This window comes from Zalophus californianus, chromosome 12 (genome assembly GCF_009762305.2).
Source record: "Zalophus californianus isolate mZalCal1 chromosome 12, mZalCal1.pri.v2, whole genome shotgun sequence".
NCBI lineage: Eukaryota > Metazoa > Chordata > Mammalia > Carnivora > Otariidae > Zalophus > Zalophus californianus.
In genome coordinates this window covers 102,111,090-102,138,981 of record NC_045606.1, presented here as the reverse complement: position 1 = coordinate 102,138,981, position 27,892 = coordinate 102,111,090, and the positions used below count along the sequence as shown (strand labels likewise).

The 27,892-nt window shown below is 40.8% G+C and overlaps 1 protein-coding gene across 2 annotated transcripts; it reads left to right on the top strand.

The window, feature by feature from the left end:
• Nucleotides 1-722: 722 nt before the first annotated feature.
• XRCC2 (X-ray repair cross complementing 2) lies at nucleotides 723-26,546 on the top strand. 2 transcript variants are annotated; one of them, XM_027573884.2, is made up of 3 exons: nucleotides 723-857; nucleotides 14,295-14,376; nucleotides 24,553-26,546. In XM_027573884.2, exons 1-3 carry the CDS (start codon nucleotides 819-821, stop codon nucleotides 25,272-25,274), a joined length of 843 nt encoding a protein of 280 aa, XP_027429685.1. In that variant the 5' UTR covers nucleotides 723-818; the 3' UTR covers nucleotides 25,275-26,546. The 2 variants fall into 2 exon arrangements, with proteins under 2 accessions (XP_027429685.1, XP_027429686.1); XM_027573885.2 differs by having other exon boundaries at nucleotides 738-1,210.
• The last annotated feature ends 1,346 nt before the right edge of the window (nucleotides 26,547-27,892 follow it).

The window sequence follows — 27,892 nt, the reverse complement described above, 5'->3', positions numbered from 1 at the left end:
AACCGGTAAGTTACCACAGCTCTTCCCTGTCAGCATTTAAACATGTCCCAGGCTTTGCCTTCTTGAAAGACTCTTCCTTGATTTTTCTTGGTACTATATTATCTCCTTCCTTCACAACCAAGTTTCTTTGAAGAACTGTTTGTATTCATGCTCTTCCTTTCCTACTTCCCTTTAATGTGCTGACTACACTACACTCTGGTCATGTGTGCCAAAATTGTGCCTCAGTTTCCTCGTCTGTAAAATGGGGATAACAGTAGCTACCTCATAGGACTGTGCGGATTAAATGAATTATTATAAATAAAGCACTAAGGACACATACTAAGCACTGTAAGTGTTAGCTGTAATTACTATTATTATAATAATTATTTCTTAATTACATAGATTCTTTCAAACTTAGTGTAATTCTTTGTTTTCAGAATTAACCATGAATCACATGTATAACCAGCCAGAGGCTTTTAACCCACAACAGACAAAAAGCCCTGCGTACTCAGTAACTGCTTTTTTATAGTAAAAAAAAAAGTACATGCTGCTAGTTTTACCTAATAAAAACGAACTGAAGCTTATGAGAGAAAAAAAAAAATCACCAGCTGCCTCTGGGTCTCCTAGGAGACGGAGTCTGACGTCACTTGGGCGAGGGACGCCAGTACACACTACTGCGCATGCCCGCCGCCTCCCTGGCTCAGGGCGGGCGCAATGCGCATGCTCGCGCCCGGTTCACGGGTCAGCGCGTTTGACTGGCTGCGGGACTTCCTCCGTTCGCGGTAAATGGCGCTAGTGGCGGGAAAGTTGAGTGTCTGGTTAGCCCAGCCTCCGGGGCGATGTGTAGTGACTTTCGCAGGGCCGAGTCTGGGACGGAGGTGAGAGCCGCCGAGTCTGGGACGGGAGCGAGAGAGAGGAGAAGAGGGCGGTGGGCGGCCGAGGGAGCCGGGAGAGCGCGGGAGGCGGGGCGCGTGCCGGCGCGCGGGGCGCTCGGCGGAGGGAGGGCGAGCCGCCCTGGACTGCAGCCCCCCGGCCGACCCCCCCCGCCTTCGCACCCGGAGCCGGCCCCCGGTACCTGGGAGTTTTCTGAGAAGGGCAGGCTGACGCGCGCGCTTCGAGCGGAGGCGGAGGAAGGCACCCCCACCGCGTGCACAGATAGGTGTGCAATCCTGATATCTGCTCGCTAGGCTGACGGTCCGAGTCTGTCCCACGTTAACTGCGGTCAGAAATGGTAAGCCAGGCAACAGAAGCGAGGAAGAGGGAGGGATCGTCAGCTGGAGAATTTATAGACGTTTAGCCAGGACAGGCAATGTTTGGGTAGGTTGCCTCCCCTTCTCCCTCTGCTCTCTACATCTCTGCTTATGGCATCAAGCCCTCGCTCTCCCAGCTTGAGTATCTCAAAAAACACGCCAGCTATTTGACATCCTGCAAGAATTTATTCAGGAATTGAACCAGGAAGTTTCGAGGACTTACAACGTGTCAGCCACTGGTTAAGGAATTGGAGTAAGAAACAAAAGAAACAACTTCTGCCATTGAAGAACTAGTAAGGTAGTCCGACTTAAAAATTGCAGTATATGTAGGAAAGCATGCTGCCCAATAGAGGGGCAGGCATCTAGTTAGGAGGAGCAGATGACTGAGTTTTTATTTTATTTTATTTTTTTAAAGATTTTATTTATTTGAGAGAGAGAGAATAAGAGATAGCACGAGAGGGAAGAGGGTCAAGAGGGAGAAGCAGACTCCCTGCTGAGCAGGGAGCCCGATGCGGGACTCGATCCCGGGACTCCAGGATCATGACCTGAGCCGAAGGCAGTCGCTTAACCAACTGAGCCACCCAGGCGCCCAGATGACTGAGTTTTTAAAAGAACCATGTGAAATCGGTTTGGCAAGGAGGGGGTGGCAGTCAAAGAGAATAGCAGTTAACGTGGGTTCTTGCCTTAAGAGCACGGCTTATTTAGGGGAACTGCAGGTACTGCTGAATAGTTGGAACAAAGCTAGTGAGGGAGAGTGGAGTTGGGCAGTGAGTACTGAGAAATAGGCCGGGGTGGATTAGGAAGGATCTCTTACACAGATGAGGGAGAGAAGCAATACTCTTTGTTTTTGTTTTTTTTTTAATAAGATTTTATTTATTTAAGAGAGGGAACAAGTGGAGGGGAGAGGCAGAGGGAGAAGCAGGCTCCCCACTGAGCAGGGAGCCTGACATGGGGCTCTATCCCAGGGATCTGGGATCATGACCTGAGCGGAAGGCAGATGCCCAACCGACTGAGCCATAAGTCAACGAACTTTTCCTGTGAGGGGCGGGATAGTACTTAGGCATTGCAGGCCAGGGGTTCTCTGTCAGAACTCCTTAACCTTGCAGTTACAATGTGAAGGCATCCACAGAGAGGTGAACAAATCAGCATGGCTGTGTTCAATTATTTTTAAACTTCGGATTTGACCTGCTGGCCATAGTTTACCAACCCTTGCTCCTTAAGAGTAGAGCTACTGCATGTATAAGAGCCACTACAGTTAAAACCTTACTTATTTAGATGATCGTTTGAAACCAAGGTTAAACATAAATGACTTTTGCAGTCAGAACAAGCCTAGTATCTAAAAAAATGGGAGCCCTGGGGTCCCTGGGTGGCTCAGCCGGTTAAGTGTCTACCTTAGGCTCAGGTCATGATCCCAGGTTCCTGGGATCAAGCCCCGGTCGGGCTCTCTGCCAGGGGTGGGTGTGTGTGTATCCCTCTGCCTGCCGCTCCCCCTGCTTGCGCACTCTCTTTCTCTAATAGGTAAATAAAATCTTTAAAAAAAATAATGAGAGCCTAGCACAGCCCCATCATTGAACAAAAAATTTAGCCACATATCCTTGGCCTGCCGTGTCTGCATGGAGACCCTAAGCCAGATTGCCTGGCTCATACTGCTTTGGAGTACAGAGGGTTGGAGGGGAACAGGAAGCTGGGCAATAAGTGCTACTTTATTCTTTCTTCTTTTTGTTAAGAAAACCAGCTAAGTGAAACTCTTCCTTTAAGTGCTTTGGGCGCTCAATGGCTAGTGCTTCATTTGTTTGGACACAATTTTCTTCCTTTGCACATTATGCTACAGTACTTTATGGATTCTACTTGGAGGCATTGTGTTGAGGAAGATACCTGAAGTCAAAAACTAGCCCAAGAAACAAACTACTTTAAATTTTTAATTCATGAGAATTACAACTTTAAAAAGCAGCTAACCATTCCCACGTTTTGTGAGTAGTAGGGAAAAGACATTTCATACAGGGTCTTCCAAGAAAATAAAGTTGCAAAAAATATTTTAACCTATTCTAGAGGTGGAATTACGGTAGGCCAGGTAGCAAGTGGAAAACTTAATAATGAACCCTTGATTTAAAGACCAGCATTTGACTACAGTTTACAATAAAATAACCTGTTTTTTTTTTTTTACCTTGCCTACTGTTAATCTTTATTCTTTTATCCAGTTTATTCTTCTTAGCACAACTGACAGTTTATATTGATTTAAAGGTCATGAGAGCAGACTTTGTTGTCCGTTGAGTTTACTCCTTTAGTGCCAGTGATTAGAACAATATTTAGCCCACAGTAGGCACTCAGTAATTGTTTCTTTAGTGGATAAATTTAATATCTTCTCTTCCCTCTCCCCTCGTTTGCCTTGCTTCATGCGTCATTGAAAAAAAAATTTCACGGGAACTCCCTTAAATTTTCCTGTTGTCTTTCTTCTTTTTTTTTTTTAAGATTTTATTTATTTACTTGACAGAGAAACACAGCGAGAGAGGGAACACAAGCAGGGGGAGTGGGAGAGGGAGAAACAGGCTTCCCGCCAAGCAGGGAGCCCGATGCGGGCGGGGCTCCATCCCAGGACCCTGGGACCATGACCTGAGCTGAAGGCAGATGCTTAACAACCGAGCCACCCAGGTGCCCCTCCTGTTGTCTTTCTGTTACTCATTTCTGCTTTGTGTCCATCATTGTCAGAGAACATACTCTGTATGATTTCAGTTCTTTTGAATTTGTTGAGGTCTTATGGCCCAGGATGTGATCTGTCTTGATGAATGTTCCATGGGCACTTGAAAAAAATGTATATTCTGCTGTTGTTGGGTACAGTGTTTTATATACATGAGTCAGATCTTGTGTGTTCAGATCTTCTGTATCCTTAATGATTTTCTGTTTGTAAGTCTATCCATTGCAGAGTGGTGACTGTTAAGTCCCAGCTAAAATTGTGGGTTGGTTTATTTCTCCTTTCACCTGTATTAATTAGTTTTGCTTCTTGTATTTTGAGGCTCTGATTGATATGTACACATTTAGGATCATACGTCTTTTTTGGTGGATTGATCCTTTTATTATTCATTCTGTAATGTACCTCTTTGTCTCTAGGAATTTTCTTTCCTCTGAAGTATGCTTTATCAGATATTAATATCGCAATTCTTGCTTTTTCATAAAGTCTATCTTGATAATATATGCACTGATTTTTCTCTGAATTTCCTCCTTAAAACAGAGTAAATATTTTTGCTTCGAAGAAACTGCAACTTCGAGGGCGCCTGGGTGGCTCAGTCAGTTGAGCGACTGCCTTCGGCTCAGGTCATGACCCTGGAGTCCCGGGATTGGTCAGTGGGGAGTGGGGCGTCTGCTTCTCCCTCTGGCCCGCCCTCCTCATGCTCGCGCTCTCTCTCTCAATCTCTCTCTGAAATAAAATCTTTTAAAAAAGAAAAGAAAAGAAACTGCAACTTCGAGGTGACTGGGTGGCTCAGTCGGTTAAGCATCTGACTCTTGGTTTTGGCTCAGGTCATGATCTCAGGATCGTGAGATCGAGGGGAGGCGCGGGGAGCTGGAGGGGGCTGAAGGGGGGGCCCACGCCCACCTTGGGCGCCTTGGGCTCTGTGCGCAGCTGGAGTCAGCTTGGGATTCTTCCTCCCTCCCTCTACTCTTCCCCCAGCGGGGGCTCTCAGGCGGGGGCTCTCTCTCAAATAAAATCTTAAAAAAAAAAAAAAAAAAAGGGCAACTTCTCCACTTAGATTTTTTCCATCCCATTCCTTCTCAAAGACTTCACTGCTACAGATGTTCCCACTCCTATGGTCATTTTTCTGTCTTTTGCATTTTTTTTTTTTTGATTTGTCAGAGCACAAACAGGGGGAGCAGCAAACTGAGGGAGAAGCAGGCTACTTGCTGAGCAAGGAGCCCAACACAGGACTTGATCCCAGCACCCTTAACTGACTGAGCCACCCACATGTCCCTGTTTCTGCATTTTTAGTCTTCTTTTCCACCAGTCATTTCCATTGGTATCCTAACATAAAACAATAACTGCAAAGCAGAAAACCTCCCTAGATGTCAACGCCCCACCCAGCCCCATTCCTTTACTCCTCAGCACTGCAGTTTGTGCTCTGTGCCTCACTTTCTTATCTCCCATTCATTCTTTAGCCCATGGTGATTAGGCTTCGGTCTCCCACTGTACCACTAAAAGTTCTCTGGTCTAGGTTATCAGCCAACTTTTGTTGCCAAATGCTCATTCCTGAGTGCTCTCCTTTTAGACTGAAGTATAGGAACACAGCAGAAAGTATACTTCTGTAGGAAAGCCGTTGGGAGGGAGGAAGGGGATGATCCATGGGTGTGTAGTACCTGCTCTTAAAATAACCCATTAGAAGGTCTTCCCTGGGGAAGAGAGAATGAGAGGGTAGGAGAATATGCCAAAGTATTTCTCCAGCAGAGATCCTCACATGCAAGGTGAGAATAAGTGTTCTGCCACCATTAAGCTCCTGTAATTTTGATTTTGTGCTTTACTGTTTCTTTCTGGGACTGTGCATATATTTCATTTTTTTTAAAGATTGTGTTTATTTGAGAGGGAGAGCGTGCGAGTGGGGAGGGGGGCAGAGGGAGAGAATCTCAAGCTGACTCCATTGGAGCCCGATGTGGGGCTTGATCTCACGACCCTGAGATTATGATCTGAGCCGAAATCAAGAGTTGGACACTTAATCAACTGAGCCACCCGGGTGCCCCTATATTTGTTTTATCTAAATGAAAATTTGAAGCAGTTTGATATAACTTCCTGATGAAATCTGAAGAATGCATTTAATGGAATTACTCATTTGTGGGATATCATAAATTTAAAATTTAGACCTTACAAATTCTGCTAGAAATTAGTGCTGCTTATACACCTTCAGAATGGCAAAAATGAGCAATACAAAAAACAACTGGTGTTGACCAGGATGTGGAGAAAAAGGAACCTTTGTGCACTGTTGGTGGGAATGCAAATTGGTGCAGCCCCTATGGAAAACAGCATGGAGGGTCCTTAAAAAGTTAAAACTAGAGCTACCTTAGGGGCGCCTGGGTGGCTCAGTCGTTAAGCGTCGGCCTTCGGCTCAGGTCATGGTCCCAGGGTCCTGGGATCAAGCCCCATATCGGGCTCTCTGCTCAGCGGGAAGCCTGCTTCTCCCTCTCCCACTCCCCCTGCTTGTGTTCCATCTCTTGCTGTGTCTCTCTGTCAAATAAATAAAATCTTAAAAAAAAAAAACACAAAAAACACTAGAGCTACCTTAAGATCTAGCAGTTGCACTTCTGAGTATTTTACCCAAAGAGCACAAGAACACTAATTCAAAGGGATACAGTGTTTATAGCAGCATTATTTACAGTAGCCAAGATAATTGAAGCAACCCAGATATCCATCAATAGATGAATGGAGAAAGAAGAGGGGGTATATACGTACAATGGAATATTATTCAGCCATAAAAAAGAATGAAATCTTGCCATTTGCAGTGATATGGATGGAGCTAGAGAAATAAGTCAGAGAAAAACAAATACCATATGATTTCATTCATTTAAGAATTTAAGAAGTAAAACAAACGGGCATCTGGGTGGCTCAGTCGTTAAGCGTCTGACTTCAGCTCAGGTCTTGATCCCAGGGTCCTGGGATCGAGCCCCACATCGGGCTCCCTGCTCCCTGGGGAGTCTGCTTGTCCTCTCTCCCTCCCCAGCCCCCAGCTCATGCTCTCTTTCTCTCAAATGAATAAAATCTTAAAGGGGAAAAAAATAAGAGCGAGACAAACCAAGACACAGACTCTTTAACTATAGGGAACAAACTTGATGCTTACCAGAGGGGAGGAGGGAGGGGGATGGGTGAAACAGGCGATGGGGATGAAGGAGGGCACTTGTCCTGATGAGCACCGGGTGATGTGTGGAAGTGTTGAGTTACTATATTGTACACCTGAAGCTAATATAACACTATATGTTAACTGGAATTGAAAACTTTAAAAAAAGAAATTCATGCTGCTTAAATTGTCAGGTGTATATATAGTAGTTTTTGCTTTACTTTATTTTTCCTTTTCCTCTTACAGGATGATTGCTTTTATAAAAGCATTAGTTCTTCAAGCTTGATTGAAGAGCCAGGCCCAGTACTCTGCCCTGAAGGGACAGTTGAATTTTTCTAAAGTGGCAGAGGAGCCTCATTTCCCATGTGAAGGGGAATTGGCCCTCTAATTTATGGAACTACCATGAGATCCAAATTTTACATCAATCACACACATATTCACCTAGCTGCTGCTTTCCCTTGCTTCCTTATTCCAGCTCCTCGCTTCTGTTCCCTGTGTTATAGTTAACATGTTTTTGCCTGAATTTCCTCTACATATGAGTAGTAAAACTAAGAATTGTATTCATTTTGTAGGTGGGAAATCCAGGCTTGTTATGGGGCAGGGGTGGGAATATTTGGTTTAGAATGTTTGCTTCTTTAGGTAGCTTTTTTTTTTTTTTAAGATTTTATTTATTTATTTGAGAGCACAAACTGAGGGGAGAAGCAGAGGGAGAAGCTGAGCGGGGAGCCTGATATGGGGGCTCCATCCCAGGACCCTGGGATCATGATCCAAGCCAAAGGTAGACGCTTAACTGAAGCACCCAGAAGCCCCTTTGAGTAGCCTTTTATACTTAAGCGGTTTGCAACCCTGCTGCTGGGGTCCATCTGCAGACAGATTTATTTACAAAAGGTCAGGGGAAATGAGCCTTTATCCAAATGAGCTATATATATGTATGTGTATATATTTACCTTAATGCCATTCATTTCTGGTTGGTTTGATCTTTAAGTTCTTCTTTCTGCTCTTGTGTAAGCTTTTCCATAACTAAATGGTCTTTAAAAACATCTGTATGGTAGGTATTCTACTTACTAAGTGTTGAAGGTATACAGTTGCATTGGAAATGGACTTTTGTTAGTATGAAGAACTTCGAGGACATGAATACTCATGGACTTTTGTTTGGTAGAAGTTTGCAGACTGTCCAAACAAGAAAATCAAAATAGTTTGAGGTTCTTTACACTCTCCATCCTTCCCAAGCCTGCCTACCTATGCCCTTCCTTTAATTTAACAGGGAGCTACTGAGTTTCTGCCAAACAAAAGCGTTTTGGGAGTCCATTGTGAGCCAAGATAAGATTCTTTTCCTTTTGAGCTTTTACATCCAGATGAGGGATGTAATGTGTTAAGTACAATAATAGTTTCATGGAAGGAGGTGGCCTTGAAGAATGTATAGTATTGTTTGTTTAGTAGTCTTGGCCTTAGAAATTTAAATGAGAGACTAGGCAAAGGATATTCCCTGTAGAAAGAAAAAAAGCATTTCTCTATCAAGGCACATTTTGAATGTATTTAAAAGAACTATATACGAAATCTCTCATTCAAAATTAAGGGTGCCTCCCACAAATTAGAACTGACCGTGAGACTGAACAGAAAGGCTGACAAGTCCAGCTTGAAGTGAAATGGCTTGTAAGGGGACTTGCTGACTGAGCCTGTCTCCGGGCAGCCTCAAGATGAGTAAATCTCAATCCCACCTCCCTTAAGACAAGACAGGGCTTTTCTTGCCCGGAGGAGGTTGGAAGTACTGCTGTGGGACCACCCAAGAGGAGAATGTTTAATGGCTGTGTGTCATAGTCAGAGCTCCAGGGCAGGTCAAGGATGTTATGCCCTAAGGGTGTACTTAAGGGTGTGGCTAAACAAAAGGAAAGAATGTTGGGAGGGGTGCTGTGCTCCAGGAGGTCCCAGGTCACTGACTGGTCCTCGGGGTGATTTGTCCAAGGTGATTTGTCCAAGATGGCGTTAGTTTCCCACACCTTCGCAGCACCCTGCCTGATTTCTCTTGTAGCAGCTTCAGTACTTGATTGCATTTTTGTAACCTTCTGACTCTCCCCTCTTAAATTCTTTGAAGATAGAAACTGTGTCCGCTACATCTGTGTAGCCCTAGCATCTCAGTTCCTGGGATACACTTGACTTGGCTGAAATGTTTACCAGTGGATATCTATACAATAGAGTATTACCCCCTTTGCAGATTATATACTTACTATGGCAGTAATGCTGCTGTTGAAACATTTAGGGCTCCTTGTTGCTGTTGGAGGGAGTACTAACAGAGATGGTTGAAAGAGACCAGGTAATTGCCTGGACGGGATCTTGGACCGGTTTGATCGTCAGCTTAGTAGGTCCAAAAACCATTTCATCTCTGTACTCAGACTTGATTAGTCTCGGTGATACTGACTCTGAGGTAGTGGAGCACAGAACTCTCCAGGCTTTGGGAGCCATAAGAGATCTCTTAAATCTTGGCTCTGGCATCCACTAATTTTCTCATCTGAAAAACAGAATGATAACAAATAGAGCTAGTGTAACAACTAAAAGATATAATGTATATAAATTATGTACTGCTGATAACCACAGTAAGCACAAATAGTAGCTATTAGTTGATGGCTATTGTTATGATAAAACCTAGCAGATACTCATTTACAAACCAAATGTAAAATCTATTAACAATATTAGTGAAACTGCCAAATAGGCTAAAATTGTTGTGTCCACTGTGCCTTCTTTTCAAAATAGGAAATTTGGCCTCAGAAAGATTGCTGAGAGAATCAAGAGAAATCCCTCACCAAGCTCAGATTGTTAATCTTCCCTAAAAGGGTTAGTGTCTTGTCTAGCAGAACTTGGGTTCCTTTTAACAAACTCTTTTCTGCCCTTCAGAAACTCCAGATTGATTATACCTGGCTTCTTTCCGTTCATTCCTTAAATCTGGACATCATTAATTTTAATTTCTATAATAGGTTATGTCAGATTTTTAGAGTATTTTCTTTCTTTTTTTAAGATTTTATTTATTTGACCGAGAGAGACACAGCGAGAGAGGGAACACAAGCAGGGTGAGTGGGAGAGGGAGAAGCAGGCCTCCCGCAGAGCAGGGAGCCCGATGCGGGGCTCGATCCCAGGACTCTGGGATCATGACCTGAGCCGAAGGCAGACGCTTAACTACTTGAGCCACCCCGGCGCCCCCTTTTTTTCTTTTTTTTTTAAGATTTTACTATTTATTTATTTGAAAGAGAAACAGACTGCTTTGGCATTGTAAAACATTATTTTGAATATTCTCAATGGTGGAAAGTTTTCATCCTTTGAAAATGAATTTGATTTTTTAATAAGAGTGGAAAATCAGATGCAGTTAGCCAGTTTGGTAAGAGGGGTAATACCATCTCTGTCCAGATGTCATGCCAATATAAAGCTTTCTTGAATACTTTTCTTACCAGGAATTCTCACGTAGAGAATTCTAAAATATCTTGAGGAGTGACAATAAGAGTAAACAGTTGGAGTAACTTCCTAAGTTAATCATTCTGATGAGGATAGTTATTTGTATACATGCTTTTTAAAACATATAAAGTCATTGTATGTGTTCCATCTTGTCCCTGCAAGTTTCCTTCTTGTCCTTCAAGCTGGACTCCATCTTCTAACTCAGTGGTTCTCATACTTTTTGGCTTTAGGAGTGCATTACACATTTAAAAATTATTGAGGATTTTAAAGAGCTTCTGTGCATTTTTTTGTGGAGTTTTTTTTTTTCGTGGTATAATAGTTAAAACATTATATTAGTTTCAGGTGTACATCATGATTTGATGTTTATGTTGCTAAGTGATCACCACAATAAGTGCAGTTAGTATTTGTCACCAAGAGCTTTTGTTTATGTGGGTTATATCTATTTATTGAAAGGCAGAAGCGAGAAGGTTTATTAAAGCGAAAAATACACTCACAAGATCTCCAGAGCGGGCGAGCTCCAGAGAGAGAGCCGCATGAGAAATTAGAATTTTAAATATTTACATTCATATGCAAGTGACAAATTATAATCCCTTTGAGTATTATCATAAGTATTTTAATGAAAAATAGTTATTTCCCTAAACAAAAAATGTGAGGAGTGACACTGTTTTACATATTTGCAGATCTCTTTAATGTCTGGTTGAATGGAACTTGACTGGGTTCTCATCTCTTCTACATCCAGTCTATTACTGTATGTTCTGGTTGAAGTACATGAAGACTCTCTGGGCTTTCACAGATACATATAGTTGGAAAAAGTAGGAGTATTTGAAGGTCTTTTTAGATAATTGTGGGTTTTCTTTGATTCTGTACCAAAACTTGACAAGATAGTAGTTTCCTAAAAGTTAATTGCAACATAGACTATAAAATTACATCAGTGACTTTTTTTTCATATGTTAAAATCATTGATTGGTCTAACACTTGGAGTGAATATTTTAACCAGGACCGATTTAACATCATGCATTGGTCATTTGGAGACACTGGTTCACTGAATTACACAGATCTTTCAAGTATTGGCGTGTTTTGTTAAATAATTATTTAAAAAAATCACATTCATTAAAACACTGGTGACTTCACCAAAAAGGACCTTAAGTTTTGGAAAGCTGTCAAGGTCACAGTGGTGGATGAGTTTTCCAAAATTCAGATGTTATCATTGGCAACAAATACTGTCAGTTTTCTTGAAGTGACAAGCTTACTTTCTTTGTTTTCAACAAAATGCCACATACCAAAGTCTGTATAATCAAAGTTTGTCTTTTAGTTGTTCTTTCAAATAAAAGGGTAGCCGACTGAAAAAAGCATCCAACTCAAATATTCAACACAAGTGCTTTTACTAGAGAAAACAAAACAAAGCAAAACAAAATGATTGCATTTCATTTTGGAGAAGTCCTTCATCTGTGTGTGAAGTTGGGGACGTCCCCCAGAGCTGACTTTACCTCAGACACAGAGTTAGATACCTAGGACTATACTCAACTCTGATATTAATTGCAAGTTGGGGGGGGTCCCCAGGACCACCTTCAGGTATAGCAATTCAGTAGGACTCACAGAACTCATTGAAAGCAGTTGTATTCATAGTTATGGTTTACTGCAGGGAAAGGATGCAGATTTAAAAGCAGCCAGAGGAGGAGATGTAATGGATCAAAGTCCAGGAGAATTCCAAATGCAGACCTTCCAGTCGTCCTCTCCTGGTGGAGTTGTGGATGGTGCTCAGTTCTCCCAGCAACAGTTTGTGATGTTCTGCCAACCACAGAAGATCCCCTGAACTTTGGTGTCCAGCATCTTCTTGGGGCTCTCTCATGTAGACACAGCTCACTCTCTGGCGCCCCTGAGACCAGAGGTCAAATTGATCCAAAGCCCCAACCCTAAGTCACACTGTTAGACTGTCTGGTGTGGCGGAAGGTTCCCTGGTAAACAAAGATACTTTGATCAGGCAGGATATTCCAGGAGACTTGGAGATGACCTCCCAGGGGCCAAGGGCAAAGTCCAGACCTCTCTGATCAAGGTTAAATTCTTTACTGGTAGTATGTAGCCTGTGTCATCACAATGATTTAAAGTACTCAGGGGTCATGATTTAAGAGAACTAATACTTTTAGCCGCCTCATCAAAGGCATTCTTATGAAAAACTAGTTTTGCTGGTTTTGCGTTTTTTCTGTGAGTGGTGAGGAACGCCGTGTGTGCTGGGACAGTTTGGTGCCACTTGTGCGGTTGGGCCAGCATTTTCACCCGCCTCCACTGGTCCACGGTCAGTGCAGGTGTCAACTCAGCGAGAACGATCGTGTCTGAATACTTAGGAGGAGAGTTTTAACCTCGGATATGCCTGCCCAATCTGCGCTAACTCGGCGCGCTGTGTCTCTGGTGTAGTGAGCAGTGCTTTACATTCTTTTGTAATAAAATATCATCTCCCAGAGGACGGTTACAGCAAGTTCTTTGAGGGTAGGTTGTCTTCATCTTTTGTAGTCTGCATTTTACCTGCCATGGTGCATTGTATGTAACAGAAACTCGATAAACATTTGCTAAATTAATGTATAGTACCCTTTCATCACTTCAGGAAATCTTTTCAAAACCTTCGCTTCAGTTAGAAAAAAAAAAACAGTAGAGTGACTGCTTTTGTTCCCTCTTTTCTCTTTTGTTGTATGGAAGAGTGGTCAAATCTGTGCTGATTTCTCAGACACTTGAGAATCAGCTTTGATATCTTTGATTACATGTCCCTCATTGACATTTAAATCAGTCATGCAGTTCTGCTCGCTGTCATCCTAACTACTTTTGTCTAGGTGCGGGCATTCATCCTCCAGATTAGTGTGACAGACTCCAGCTTACTCTGCATATCTGGTTTTACTTTCAGATACATTCCCTGCTAGCCACCAAGATAATCTGTTTGAAATGCAGATGATGCTAGCTTGTGCTGTACTTAACAGTGCTTACTCTATGTCAAGCACTTTTTTTAATACCCTGAATCCTCAACAACTGCGGGAGGGGAGATTCTGTTTGTTATCACTTGAATGATGAGAGACCTGAGGCCCAGAGGAGGGAGCTAGTAGGTCTGGTTCTGAAGTCCCAACTGTCTACTGTAACTATTCTAGACTGCTTCTCACTACATAGCTTACAATCCCTTGCTTTTGTCTACAAACCAGAGAATAAACCCCTAAACATGGCATGTAGGGCCTTCTGTGATCTGACTTCCGCTCTTAGCACTTCTGTATCTCCTGTTTTGTGCTAGAAGCTCTAGCAGGTGAATCTGCTTACGGTTCACCTACATGCGGCGTAACAGCCTCTGCACCCTGGCTATGGTCACACCTGTGCTCTGTTCACCGAACAAATCCCGGCGGGAGCTCTTCAAGGGCAGTTTTTCTCCACTCTTCCTTTGTCCCCTCCCACTACTAGATAAGGAATTGACAATATAATAAGCAGACAGATTAAAAGCTGGTATATGTATAACAAGTGTATTAAGTATAGTGAGAGAAAATTGGGGCACATAAGAAAGGTAAATACTTTGTAATTAGCAGTTTGGTCCTATCTCCCAAACTATACTATCAATTCTTCTGAGGGCAGGAACTCATTTTATGCCATCAGTATTTGACGCATAAACAAAAAAGGAAATATTTTCTGAATAAACGAACATAATTTTTCCTGTTTCATAATTTCCTCCAAATCCTCAAGACTAAATTAGTCTTTTTTATAGACTTTTGGAAAATTGTGTAAATATAGATTTCTAAGATTTTATATTTTTAAGTAATGAGTTTTTCTTCTTTTTTTCTTTTGCAAGCTCCTTGGCCGACTTGAAGGTAGAAGTTCCTTGAAAGAAATAGAACCATATCTGTTTGCTGATGAAGATTCATCTGTACATGGTAAAAACAATCTCAAACCAAAATACAGTGTCATACATTAAGGCTTATAAAACACGTTTTTTTCTGACATACTCATTTATATGTACATACTCGTAGCAAACGGCTATATGGATTAACCTGTAAAATTAAAAAGTGAGAAATAGATCATAACACTTTTAAGTCTTCATTATCTGTGTCAGATGAGATAAAGTTTGGCTCATCTGCAGTAAATAGATTAAATACCTCTCTTATCCTGACACAGTATTTTTGAGGGAGTTTGTTACTATAATTTATTTTTTAATTCTTTAGAAGTTTGAGAATCACAAGAAAGTCCTTAGGTATCCCGTTGTCTGTTAATACTTACGTAGAAGGGAGAGGACATGCCCACTTGTTCCCCGCAGTGCTTCTACACTAAGGAAAACTTAAAGAAAGGTACTGTGCTGGCATTGTGTTTCTATTCTTTAGTGGAAGAGCTCTGTAGGGATATAATTCACCCATTTAAGTGTGCAATTTCATGATTTGTAGTATTCACATTTATGCATCTATCACCACAAGTGATTTTAGAACATTTTCATCACCCCAAAAGAAAGCCGTGCCTATTAGCAGTCACTCCCCATTTGCTCCCACCTCCCTCAGCTCTAGGCAGCCACTAATCTACTTGATGACTCTATAGCCTTGTCTGTATATTTCATATAATTGAATTATACAGTATGTGGTCTTCTGTGACTGGCTTCTATTACTTTGCATAATCTTCAAGTTTTCTGTTGTGGCATAGTTCTGTTTCTTGTTGAGTAATACTCTCTTTTTTGTTTATCCATTCATCAGCTGATGGACATTTGGGTTTCTACTTTTTGCTGTTACGGATAACGCTGCTGTGATTATTTGTGTACAAGCTTTTCTGTGGATAGATGTTTTCAGTTCTCATGGGTAATACCCACGAGAGGGACTGTTAGGTTTGTTCGGCAACTGTGTTTAACCTTTTGTGGAACTGCTAGACTGTTTCCCTCAGCAGCTACACATTTTACTTGCCACCAGGGGTGAAGTGTAGAATAGTTCCAATTTTCCCACATCCTGCAAACAAATGTCATTGTCTGTGTTTTTGATTATAGCCTTCCTAGTGAGTATGAAATGATATCTCATTGTGGTTTTGATTTACATTCCCTGATGGCTAATGACATTAGGCATCTTTGCGTGTGCTTGTTGGCAATTTGTATATGTAATTTGGAGAAATGTCATATCTTTTGCCCATTTAAAAAAATGGGTTGTGTTTTTCTTACTGAGTTGTAAGAGTCCTTTATATATTCTAGATACAAGTCCCTTATCAAACATATTTGATAATACTTTCTTTCAAAGTATTTGAAAATACTTTCTCCCGTTCTATAGGTTGTCTTTTCATTATCTTGATAGTGTCCCTTGAAGCACAAAGTTATTAATTTTGATGAAGTCCAATTTATCTGTTTTATCTTTTATTGCTCGGGCTTTTGGTATCATAGCTAGGAGGCCATTGGCTAATCCAAGGTCAAGATTTACGGCTTTCATTCTTTTCTGATCAGAGAGCAGTCTTCTGTGATTCAACCTTTTTAATTGATTGAGATTTGTTTTATTTCTGAATGTAAGGTCTATTTTGAAGAATGTTCCATGTGCACTTGAGAAGAATGTATATTCTGCTCTAGTTGGATTGAGTGTTTTCTTGATGTTTTGTAGTTCTGGTTGATTTTTAGCATTAAGTCTCCTGTCCTTGTTGGATCTTTTAACCTAATGTTCTATCTGGTATTGAAAGTGGGTATTGAAGTTTCCATCAATTACTATTGAATTGTTTATTTCTCCCTTTATTTCTCAGTTTTGCTTCATATATTTTGGGGCTTCATGCACTGTTGGGCATGTACAAGTTTATTATTTTACCTTATTGATGGATTGATTGATTTATTATTATAAAATGTCCTTCTTTGTCACCTAACACCCATTAGGATGGAAACAGTAAAAAACAAAATAACAAGTGTTGGTGAGGTTGTAGAGAAATTAGAACCCTTGTGCACTGTTAATGTGAATATAAAATGGTGCCACTATGAAAAACAGTATGAAGTTTCCTCAAAAAATCAAAAACAGAACTACCATATGATTGGGGCATCTGGATGGCGCAGTCGGTTTAGCATCTGACTCTTGATTTCAGCTCAGGTCATGCTCTCAGGGTCATGAGATCGAGCCCCAGGTTGGGCTCTGGGTTTGGTGCAGAGTCTGCTTGAGATTCTTTCCTTCTCCCTCTGTTCCTGCCCCTACTCGTGCGTGCACTTGCTCGCTCACTCTCAAAATAAATAAAATCTTAAAAAAAAAAAAAAAACTGCCGTATGATCCAACAATTCTACTTCTGGGAAGATCTCCAGAAGAATTGAAAGGAGAGTATTGAAGAGGTATTTGCGTTCCTATGTTCATAGCAGCAGTACTCACAATAGCTAAGAGATGGGGGCAACCCAGACGTTCATCGACAGATGAATGCATAAACCAAATGTGGTATATGCAGACAAGGGAATATTATTCAGCCTTAAAAAGGAAGGAAATCCTGTCATGCTACTACATGGATAAACTGGGAGGACGTGCTAAGTGAAATGAACCAGTCACAAAAAGGAAAATACTGTGATTGCACTTACGAGGAATCTACAGCGGACAAATTCATAGAAACAGAAAGTAGAATGGTAGTAGCCAGGGCTGGGGGAGAAAGGTGAAAGGGGAGTTGTTGTTTGATGGGTATAGAGTTTCAGTTTTGCATGATAGAAAAGTTCTGGAGATGTTTTACAACAATGTGAATGTAACTTAACACTACTGAACTGTACACTTAAAAATGGTAACTTTTATGCCATCTGTTAGCACCATGGAAAACAAAAATGTCCTTCTTCCTCTCTTAATAACAGTTGTTGTCTTAAAGTATACTTTGGTAATAGTATAACCACACCAGCTATATTTTGGTTACTGTCTGCATGGCATATCTTTTCTATCCTTTTGTTACCAGTCTTATTTGTGGCTTGGTAAAGTGTGTCTATGGTAGATGGCCTGTAGTTGAAGCATGTGTTTTTATTCCATTTTGCCAATCTCTGCCTTTTGTTTGGACTGTTGAAGGCACTTACTAGTTAAATAAATTACTGATAAGATAGAGTTTATGACTGTCTTTTGCTCTTTTATATACATTTTATATCTTTTTTGTTTCTCTCTTCCTCCTTTACTGTCTTCTTTTGTGTTAAATAAATATTTTCTAGTGTACCATTTTGTTAAAGGGTTGGGGGAAGGCAGAAGGAGAAGGAGAGAGAATCTTAAGCAGACTCCACACCCAGCACGGAGCCCCACCCGACATGGGCTTGATCTCACAACACTGATATCTTGACCTGAGCTGAAATCAGGAGGCAAGAGTTAACCAAGTGAGCCACCCAGGTGCTCCTAGTGTACCGTTTTTATTCCTGGTCATTGCTTTTACTTTATTTTTTTGAGTTATTTTCCTTTAAAAAAAAAAAAGGATTTATTTGACAGAGAGAGAGAGACTACAAGCAGTGGGGAGCAGCAGAGGGAGAGGGAGAAGCAGGCTCCATGCATGGAGCAGGGAGCCCGATACGGGGCTCTATCCCAGGACCCTGAGATCATGACCTGAGCTGAAGGCAAACACTTAACCGGCTGAGCCACCCAGGCACCCTTGAGTTATTTTCCTAATGGTTGCTCTGAGGGTCACAATTAATATCTTTTTTGTTAATTTTTATTATGTTAATCACCATACATTACATCATTAGGTTTTTTTAATTTTTATTGTTAAGTTAATCACCATACATTACATCCTTAGTTCTTGATGTAGTGTTCCATGATTCATTGTTTGTGCATAACACCCAGTGCTCCACGCAGAACGTGCCCTCCCCAACACCCATCACCAGGCTAACCCATCCCCCCACCCCCCTTCCCTCTAGAACCCTCAGTTTGTTTTTCAGAGTCCATCGTCTCTCATGGTTCGTTTCCCCCTCCTATTTCCCCCCTTCATTCTTCCCCTCCTGCTATCTTTTTTTTTTTCTTAACATATATTGCATTATTTGTTTCGGAGGTACAGATCTGTGATTCAACAGTCTTGCACAATTCACAGCACTCACCATAGCACGTACCCTCCCCAATGTCTATCACCCAGCCACCCCACACAATTAATATCTTAATTTAAAATAATCTAATTTGGATTAATACCATCTTAATTTCAATATTTTCTAAATACTTGGCTACTGGGTAGCTCCATTTCCTCCCCCTTCCTTTGTGTTGTTACAAATTATGTATCTATGCATTGTATGTCCATAAACACTTCTAAAATTGACTTAATGCAAGAATTAAAAAGCCATTACAGGAAAGAAAATGTATTATAACAAAAAATTATTACTCAATTCATTTGTTTAAGTCAGATGAGTGAAAAAAGTTACAAATATAAATATATACGGTCTTTCATATTTACCTATGTAGTTGCATTTACCTGTGGTTTTTATTAACTCATTTGGTTCAAGTAACTCTCTACTATCCTTTCATGCAGCCTAGAAGATTCCCTGTACTATTTTTTATAAAGCAGATCTGTTAGCAAACAATTTTCTGAACTATCAGTAATAAAGACAACTTTTGCCAAACATGTTAGACAAAAGATTGAACTTTCTGTTCTATCAGAAAGGATATTATTAAGTTGGACCTTATGAAACTGACACAAAAACATGGTTTCACAGCACCACTTATACATTTGAATATTACATTTGTAGAAACTGCAAAAACACCATCATGCTCAGTCACTAACAAAAAAGTTTACTTAGTTTGGATTAACACCATTTTAATTTCAATATTTAATAAATACTGTCGATATTTTAGCTGTAAATCCAGTTAGATGGGTGTTCCCGGGAGCAGTAGACTGAAGACTGGTATTAGAAGGACTGTTTATCAACAACAGTAGTTTATCAGAAACTGGGGAAGCTCACACTGAAGCAGTACGACATTCAGGGATTATAGAAAGCTCTAACACCATTGTAAACATCTCTTAAGTGCTTTTTTGTAGTAGTTACTCAGTAGTATATACCAACTCATTACCTCTTCCATACTGTAATGATTGTAATCTGCAAATTCAACATATTGTTACACAATTAGTAGGTTGGTACCAAGATGATGTATTTTTTGGCTTTTCTTTTTTATCCTTATTTTGAAGGATCTTCAGATTCATAAACTCACTCTGACAATCTGTTACCCAGATCCCTTACAGCATTCTATTTGTGAGAGCAACTATCAAGGCCAAACCATCCAGATTTTCTGATTTAGTTTAATTTGTCAAGTGCCAAACTGTAGAGGTGTTTTTTGGGGTATGTGCGTGTGTATGTGTGTTTAGTGGTGGTGGTGGGGGTTGTTGTTTTTTTTACTGCAAGTTGTCATACCCAATACTTTGAGTGGACAAGGGTATGATTTCTTTTGTAACAGCTCTCAGAAACATTTAAGATAGTGACTTCAAATACCCCTAAAAGGACTGTGCCCCTCTGTAGAACATCATGTTTGAATATGATTTTTGACGTGATGATTAAACAGTAAATGTTTATAAAATCGGCAAAACTGACTTCAGTTGATCATTAAACATATTTGTAGAGAATCTGGGACCTTAATGATAATATTTATGTGTAATTTGCAAGTTTGCATATTTTATTTCCCCAGTTGTTACAAATGACCTTTTTACTGCTTTGCTATTAATCTGTAAAAGGAAAAGAGTATTTTTATATACCCCTTAATCATCTCCTAACCAGGGATTTCACCTTAAGCTTTGCCTCATCTCAATCATGCCAAACCAAGAATGTGAGGAATCCATATACTACGTAATCTATTTCTTAGTAATGTATGGATTTAGCAAACCTTGTTAAACCATGTAAGCAAGTGCTCGAGACTTTTTTGAGTTATGCTGAAAGATGTTTATGAGCACCACCTTCTCTCCAAGAAAATATTTGGCTAGGTTTTCATTTTTTTCCTATTCTGAGGATTCCAGAAATATCCAGAGATAGCTCACACTTAACTCTGGCCAGTGTCATGTATTTCTGTCTCCCTGTGGAGTCTCTTCCCTTTTACTTCAGAATATGTTGCCTTTCTCCTACCTTTGGTTGTCTTCATTTGACTCCAGCCTCACAAAACTGCTGTTGAATATTTTTACTTTTTAAATGAATGTAGACCATCATATTTTTCCCCTAATTCCTTGTGTGCCCCCTGCCTTCCCTGCAGCCTGATTCTTGGAAGAATGCTGAGGGCTCCCTGGAGAGCCCTTCCATCTCTTTTCCGAGTATCTGATTTTGAAGTTTGGTTCATAAAAATAATATTTATATTAAATGTGGTTTTTGCTGGGGGTGCCTGGGTGGCTCAGTCATTAAGCATCTGCCTTTGGCTCAGGTCATGGTCCCAGGGTCCTGGGATCAAGCCCGGCATCAGGCTCCCTGCTCAGTGGGAAGCCTGCTTCTCCCTCTCCCACTCCCCCTGCTTGTGTTCCCTCTCTCGCTGTGTCGCTCTCTGTCAAAGAAATAAATAAAATCTTTAAAAAAAAAGAAAAAGGTGGTTTTGCAAACTACACATTTACTGCTGTAAGGTACTATCCAGGACCAATTCAGTGATCTGTTCCCAAACTCTCCCCGGCCATTTTTTTACTTTTAGAAATTTTGTGCTGCATTTAATGTTTTTTAGTCCTGTTTCATTTTCTTGAAACCTTTCATGTTCTGTGCCATTTTCCTCCTAATTTTTATATTAAATTTCTGTTTTTATATGTCTTCATGCCGACTCCTCTAACATGGATGCATTCCAAGAGGTGAGTTTTTGGCCTCTATTCTTAATTTTTTGTTCACTCTCACTCACCAAATTGAGCTTTCTGTTCTCTGTTTCTGTGTAGCTTACTCTCAGATCATTATGTCTGCACTTTTATTAACTGTCTTGAATCTTAAATCCTAGTGTTATAAGACATTTTTATTTTGTGACATCTAGCTAACATAGTATTTTGAAAGCTAAATTCTTGTTAGGATATTTATGTGATAATGTGAATTAAAAATCCCTGCTTTCCTTAAGTATATGATTTGCATGGGTACTTCCAACCCTGTCTCTGAATAGAACCTTTACATCACTACCTTAGCTTTACCCTCACCTTCTGAATATGTGAAGGGACTGAAGAGCTGACAGAACCGAAGTGTCAGCACCCCTTGGGCCAGGGGCCGTGGGCAGGGCACTGGACTCACACTGGGCACTTTGTTCCTGTTCTGGCTTATCTCCTGTGTCAGTCTCTTATTTCCAGCCTTGGTCCTGGGCCTTTGCACCTGCTGGACTCTGTGACCAGTGCCACACCCCCTACCTGTGATTCCCCTATCTGACTTGCTTCCTTTCAAAATGAGATGTTCACGGGCGCCTGGGTGGCTCAGTTGGTTAAGCGACTGCCTTCGGCTCAGGTCATGATCCTGGAGTCCCGGGATCAAGTCCCGCATTGGCTCTCTGCTCGGCAGGGAGTCTGCTTCTCCCTCTGACCCTCCCCCTTCTCGTGTGCTCTCTCTCTCTCTCATTCTCTCTCTCTCTCTCTCTCTCAAATAAATAAATAAATAAATAGAATCTTTGAAATGCGATGTTCAGAGTTCACTTTGGGGCCTTTACCCCTCACCAGATAGGACTTAATTTTCATTTTTTAGATGTCTCTCAAGAAGTTCTCAAAGTAATCTGATGAAGTGCATTCGAAAGATACTGTGTTTTGTGCTGGAGATAGAATAGTAAAGTGCCAACCTGAAAGCAGCATACAGGAAATATAATGAAATAGTCAGAAATCATATAGCATGAGGGGCGCTCGGCTGGCTTGGTCAGTGGAGTGTGTGGCTCTTGATCTTAAGGTTGTAAGTTTGAGCCCCATGTTGGGTGTAGAGATTAATTAAAAATAAAAAATCTTTAAAAAATTATATAGCATGAGGGCGCCTGGGTGGCTCAGTTGTTAAGCGTCTGCCTTCGGCTCAGGTCATTATCCCAAGGTCCTGGGATTGAGCCCCATATCGGGCTCCCTGCTTGGTGAGCCTGCTTCTCCCTCTTCCTCTGCTGCTACCCCTGCTTGTGTTCTCTCTCTCTCTCTCTCTCTCTCTCTGTCAAATAAATAAATAAATAAAATCTTTAAAAAAATATAAAGCATGATAACTGTGATGATGGAACATGATAAAGTTTGCTTTCTTACCTCAGAGTGTTGTTATTAGGATCAAATGAGATATCATCAAGTTGTCCCTTTTCATTTGTAAAGTGTAATAGAAAACTTAGTTGCTATTGATAGGCCTCTTTCTGGGGAAAAAAGGGGAGGTCTGGTGCAGTCTGTTGATACTGTGTTTCTGCGTGGTTCACTGTCCTGCAAACTTCAGATTAGTCTTGCTAAACTGTGTTTTCAGCTTTCCTTCACTACCATCGATATCTGTTCTATGTTAATGTTTCATCTAATGCATGTAGTTTATTCTCCTTCTCTAATATAGGGAAGTAAAAGTCTTATTTGTAGGTAAAGGGTTGATTTCAGTTTAGCTCCTTAGTCATGTAGTGGGAGAGAATAACATCTGGCTTGAATAGTTTTTTAGTTACTATGTTAACTTTCAGCAAGAGCATCAGTGAACAATTGTTATTGTGAAAATAGATTTACTTCTTGAGTCTCAAATCTTTTGGGGGAGGGGTGTGGGGTGATCATTTTTATTTAAATTTTGAATTGCAAATTGCATGTAAGATTATGGTAGAAACTGAAGTTTTACAGTACTTTAAATATGGTATAGTGGTAACATGCTAGATTTTTTACACATTCTTTGTGAGCGTTCCAGTTTACAATGGTTTGTTAGTAGTAACAGGAAATAAAGTAACTGGATTCTCAGACTGTAATTTGCTTGGGGCCTAAGAATCTGCATTTTAACAGTGTTTCCAATTATGTGGTTCAGCCATAAATTAAATGGAAACAAACTAGCAAGAATTGGAAAGCCACTGTCCAGAGTGGATTTTGAAGAACTCCGGAGTCGGAACAGTTTACCCAGGTGTTTAATTTGCGTTGTCCTCACTGGAAGAGAGTCATCTATAGAAAAAAATTTGGAGTCTTTGAAGTTCAGAGTGGTTTACTTACACTTATAATGCTAGGAAAATAACTTACAGTGCAGATGTCATTCCAGCTGGGCACAATTTCAAGAAATTTTTATAGCAAAGAATAAGTGATAGCATATTGGAAATGTGGAGGGGTGTTTTCAGTTGAGGGATGCTGTTGGCATTTAGGCCTGAGAGCTGTGGACTCCTGAGGCTCTGTACGTACGAAACTGCACAACCAAGCATTGTTCTGCCTGTAATGCCAGTAACACGAGAAACCCTAATTAGGGATTGTTTCAACTGCATGTCGCGGAAGTCCAGCCTAGGGGCTTTCCTGATAGAGACTTATTTTCCTCACCTCACAAGTGTATAGAGGCAGGCCCCGCATAACTGTGTGGGGTTCCCATAGTGTCATCAAAGTCCTGGGCACCTCTTGTCTTCCTGCTCCACATTCTTAGGGCCCACCCTACTTAGGGTGTCCTTCTTATACTCACTCCAGAGTGGGGCGTGGCAGAGCAGAAGTGGCCCCTGTACCAGGAAAGCGAAACTTAGCAACCCCCAACAGAAATCTACTCGTGTCTCATTGGCTACAACCATGATACCTGCTGACCCCTCTCTGCAAGGGATACGGAGAAAAATAGTTTTTCAGCTGGATGCACTGCTTTCCCCCACCCCCAAATTGAGGTTTTATACTTAAGGAAAAGGAGAGAATGTATAGTGGGTAATCAGGTACCAGAAATGCTGTGTACCATAGTAATCAGTAGATTTTTGGAAGACCAGAGGTCTGGCACTTTATTCTTAGCTTATCGCCAGTTTCAGTGTGAGTGCATGTGGACCCCTCCCCAGGAGACTTCCTTGGGTGCCTTTCAACCTTGCCATTCTGTTTTTCACATTTTCTTGATGCTAATTAATAGCCAGCTCCTTGCTCAGAGGTGAAACTTAATGGTTTAATTTCCTTATTTATTTGTATTTGCTTATATGGATCCATTTTGGCAAATGGATTTAGATTTTTCTTTGACATTCCGGTAAATGTGTTTTTACACATTGTTGCAGACTTCTCGTTTTGTAGCCTGCCGTTACTGTGCTGCTCCATTTTGACTGACATTTTTACATTTTACGCAGGTGATATTCTTGAATTTCATGGTCCAGAGGGAACAGGAAAAACAGAAATGCTTTATCATTTAACAGCACGATGTATACTCCCAAAATCGGAAGGGGGACTGGAAGTAGAAGTCTTATTTATTGACACAGATTATCACTTTGATATGCTTCGGCTGGTTACAATTCTCGAACATAGACTATCCCAGAGTTCTGAAGAAATGGTAAAATGCTGCCTCGGAAGGTTGCTTCTGGTGAACTGCAGTAGTAACACCCAGCTGCTCCTCACGCTGTACTCACTAGAAAGCATGGTTTGCAGCCGCCCTTCCCTCTGCCTTCTGATCTTGGATAGCCTGTCCGCTTTTTACTGGATAGACCGCGTCAGTGGAGGAGAAAGTGTTAACCTACAGGAGTATACCCTGAAGAAATGTGCTCAGTTCTTAGAGAAGCTCGTAAATGAGTATCGCTTGGTTCTTTTTGCAACAACACAAAGTATAATGCAGAAAACCTCAAACTGGACAGAAGGGCCTTCTTCTGCCTTGAACCATCCGAGTGAGGCAGATGCGGACTATAGACCCTATCTCTGTAAGGCATGGCAACAAGTAGTAAGGCATAGAATATTTTTCTCCAAACAAGAGGATTTTAAAACCAGCAACCAGTTTTCTTTGGTTTCACGTCATTTAAAAAGTAACAGTTTACAAAAGCATATTTTTATTATTGGAGAAAGTGGCATTGAGTTTTGTTGATAGTATCATAAAATAGTGTTTTTCAGGATATTATGCAAAATTTTAAAAGTCCTTAATGGGCTAAAATGATTTGATTATAAAGCTTTAAACTCTGGGAGAATTAATATAAATGTTTCTACACAGAATGGATTTTTTTTTTTTTTCCAGAACAGATTTCTTACACTAGTACAGTAGAACTTTATTCTCTTCTTAGGTTGTTGAAGATAAATCAAACTGGTGGTAATAATTAAACTGTATATTAAGCTTGTTTTAAAACTAAATAATCTACACATTGCAGCCTAAATAAAACGAACTTTTTTATAACTTTGTGTCACATTTCTGGAATTTGGTTAAGTACTTAATTGTTTAGGAAAGTTTAAATGAATTTCCGTTTTCTCATATGTAACTCCTTTAGGAAGCTGTGACTTTGGAAAGTGTTCTGTAGAGCGGTTGTTTCTGCAGAGGGGATGAAAACAAGGAGCCTGCCCATCTGCCTTTCACACGAAAGACTGGAAAGTCAGAGCATTCTGATCTGAGTTAGAATGAGTCCAAGATGGAGTTGCATTCTGGTTGGGTCTTTGTATCATTTTTTTAACACAGGGAAGTAATATACCCGTTCAAGGAATTCTGTGAAGATTATTTTGAAATTTTCGTCTCCTCATTAAGTGATAGACACATGCTAAAACTGTATTAGAACTGTAAGTTACTAGTATGTTCTTAGCCATTTAGAATAGTCCAGCCATACCATGAAATGAATCAAATTATTTCCAGCTGAGAGCTGGGCAAGGCTCTGTGTACTTTGGCCAAGGGGTGGCCCGGATGGGGAGCATGCACCTCGAGAGGTACGCAAGGTAATGTATTGTGGAGAGGAAGAAAATCTCAGAACTTCTATTTATACATTTTAATCTAAGAAAAGATGAAATTGCATCAGTATTTGATATTCAGTTGACTCTGGTGCACTCGTTGATCCGTGTGTCGGGTCGTCATCTGTCGCATTCATATCTGAAGTATCCTGTGGGGAAAGTGGAAAGAATTGACTGTGATGTTTTTGTGTTCATATGTTCATTCATATATTACCAATTTAGTTAAAACTAACTGTATTAACCTACCTAACAAAGATTCTTTTTAAGGGCTTAGAAAGGATCCTGCAAAGAAATTAAGATTGAAGTTAATATTCTTCATAATGCAGGGACAGCAGAGGTGGCATATGCTATCTGTGCCCTGCTCACGGACCCTGTGCCGCCTCTAGCTTACCTGCAGTTTCCAAAACCCACGGGCTTCTGGAGGTGTCTGCTGGCTGGCTGCCCGAGTCTGCTGGGCTGCATGTGGGCCAGGCCGGGCAGTCCTTAACCAGTGAAGGGCAGGATTTGGTGTGTAAACACTCCAGCTTCCTTACCCCTCAGCTCAGAGGACACTGAGGTTCTCTCAAGAGTGGCCCCAGGAGGATTGGTTCCCATTGCTTAACAGCAGCAATCCATTTATTAACACACTGCATACTGTCTTCTGTCCTTCTGTCTCACTTCACCCTCATGGGGCCTCCTGGGATTGTCACCCTAATGAAGGACAAGTCCTGGGGTAGGAGCTACTTCTGTTGTGGGTCCAGGGGGAGCCAGACTGTCAGTAGACAATAAGAAATTGTCAAACAGCCCTCCTAGGCCCAGTGTTTGCTTTTTGGCCACATCGTGAAATTTAGAACAATGGTGGTCCCAAGGGCAATCAAGTCAAGTTACGCTAGATCACATTTCTGTCATTCACACTCTCACACCCATATGCCCTCAACAAATTTTATTTTGCCACTGATAAACTTTAAAATATTTAAGAATATGACCTATTTTATCCCTAGTTCATCCTTTTTCACTTTGTATTTTGTGGTTTTTATTACGTTACGTGTAAGTAATGTATAAATATTTGTATGTTGGAGGAATAGGCTGGTTTCCCCCTGGATAAGTGTGTGATCAGTAAGATTGAGACTCTCTCGGGCGCCTGGGGGGCTCGCTCAGTTGAGCGTCTGCCGTGGGCTCAGGTCATTATCCTGGGGTCTGGGATTCACCCCCACCCCCTAGGCTCCCTGCTCAGTTGGAGTGTGTATATGCACACACACTCAAATAAATAAAATCTTAAAAAATAAGATAAATCTCTTGGTCTGCTCTAAGTTCCATCTCTTTTTAGCTGTTTGGAAAAGATAAGAAAATTCCATTACCTTCCCTGGTCTAGCTCTGGGTATATGCGTTAACACGCATATATGAAAAACTAAGCAACTCTTAGAATTCTATCCTTGTTTCCATTTCTCATCTATATAAATGAAATATTAACTTAATGGACTGTTATTCACAGATTTATAACTTATTCTTAGGGAACATGATTAAAAATAATGAACTTTTATATTAACTTAAATTATCAATTATATATTAATGTGTCAGACCGAAGACTTCGTTATCTTAAAAAGATTTGTTATCTGACATGTTGGAAGGAATTAAGAATCCTGGTTAATAAAAAATTCTTTTAAACTAAAACTTATACCAATAGGATTTCTTGAACACTACAGAAAATTTAATACTTATAAAAAGAATGAGACTTACAGGGAAAGAGAAATGGCATATCCTAAGGTATACAGATAGCAGATACAGGGGTGCTGATTA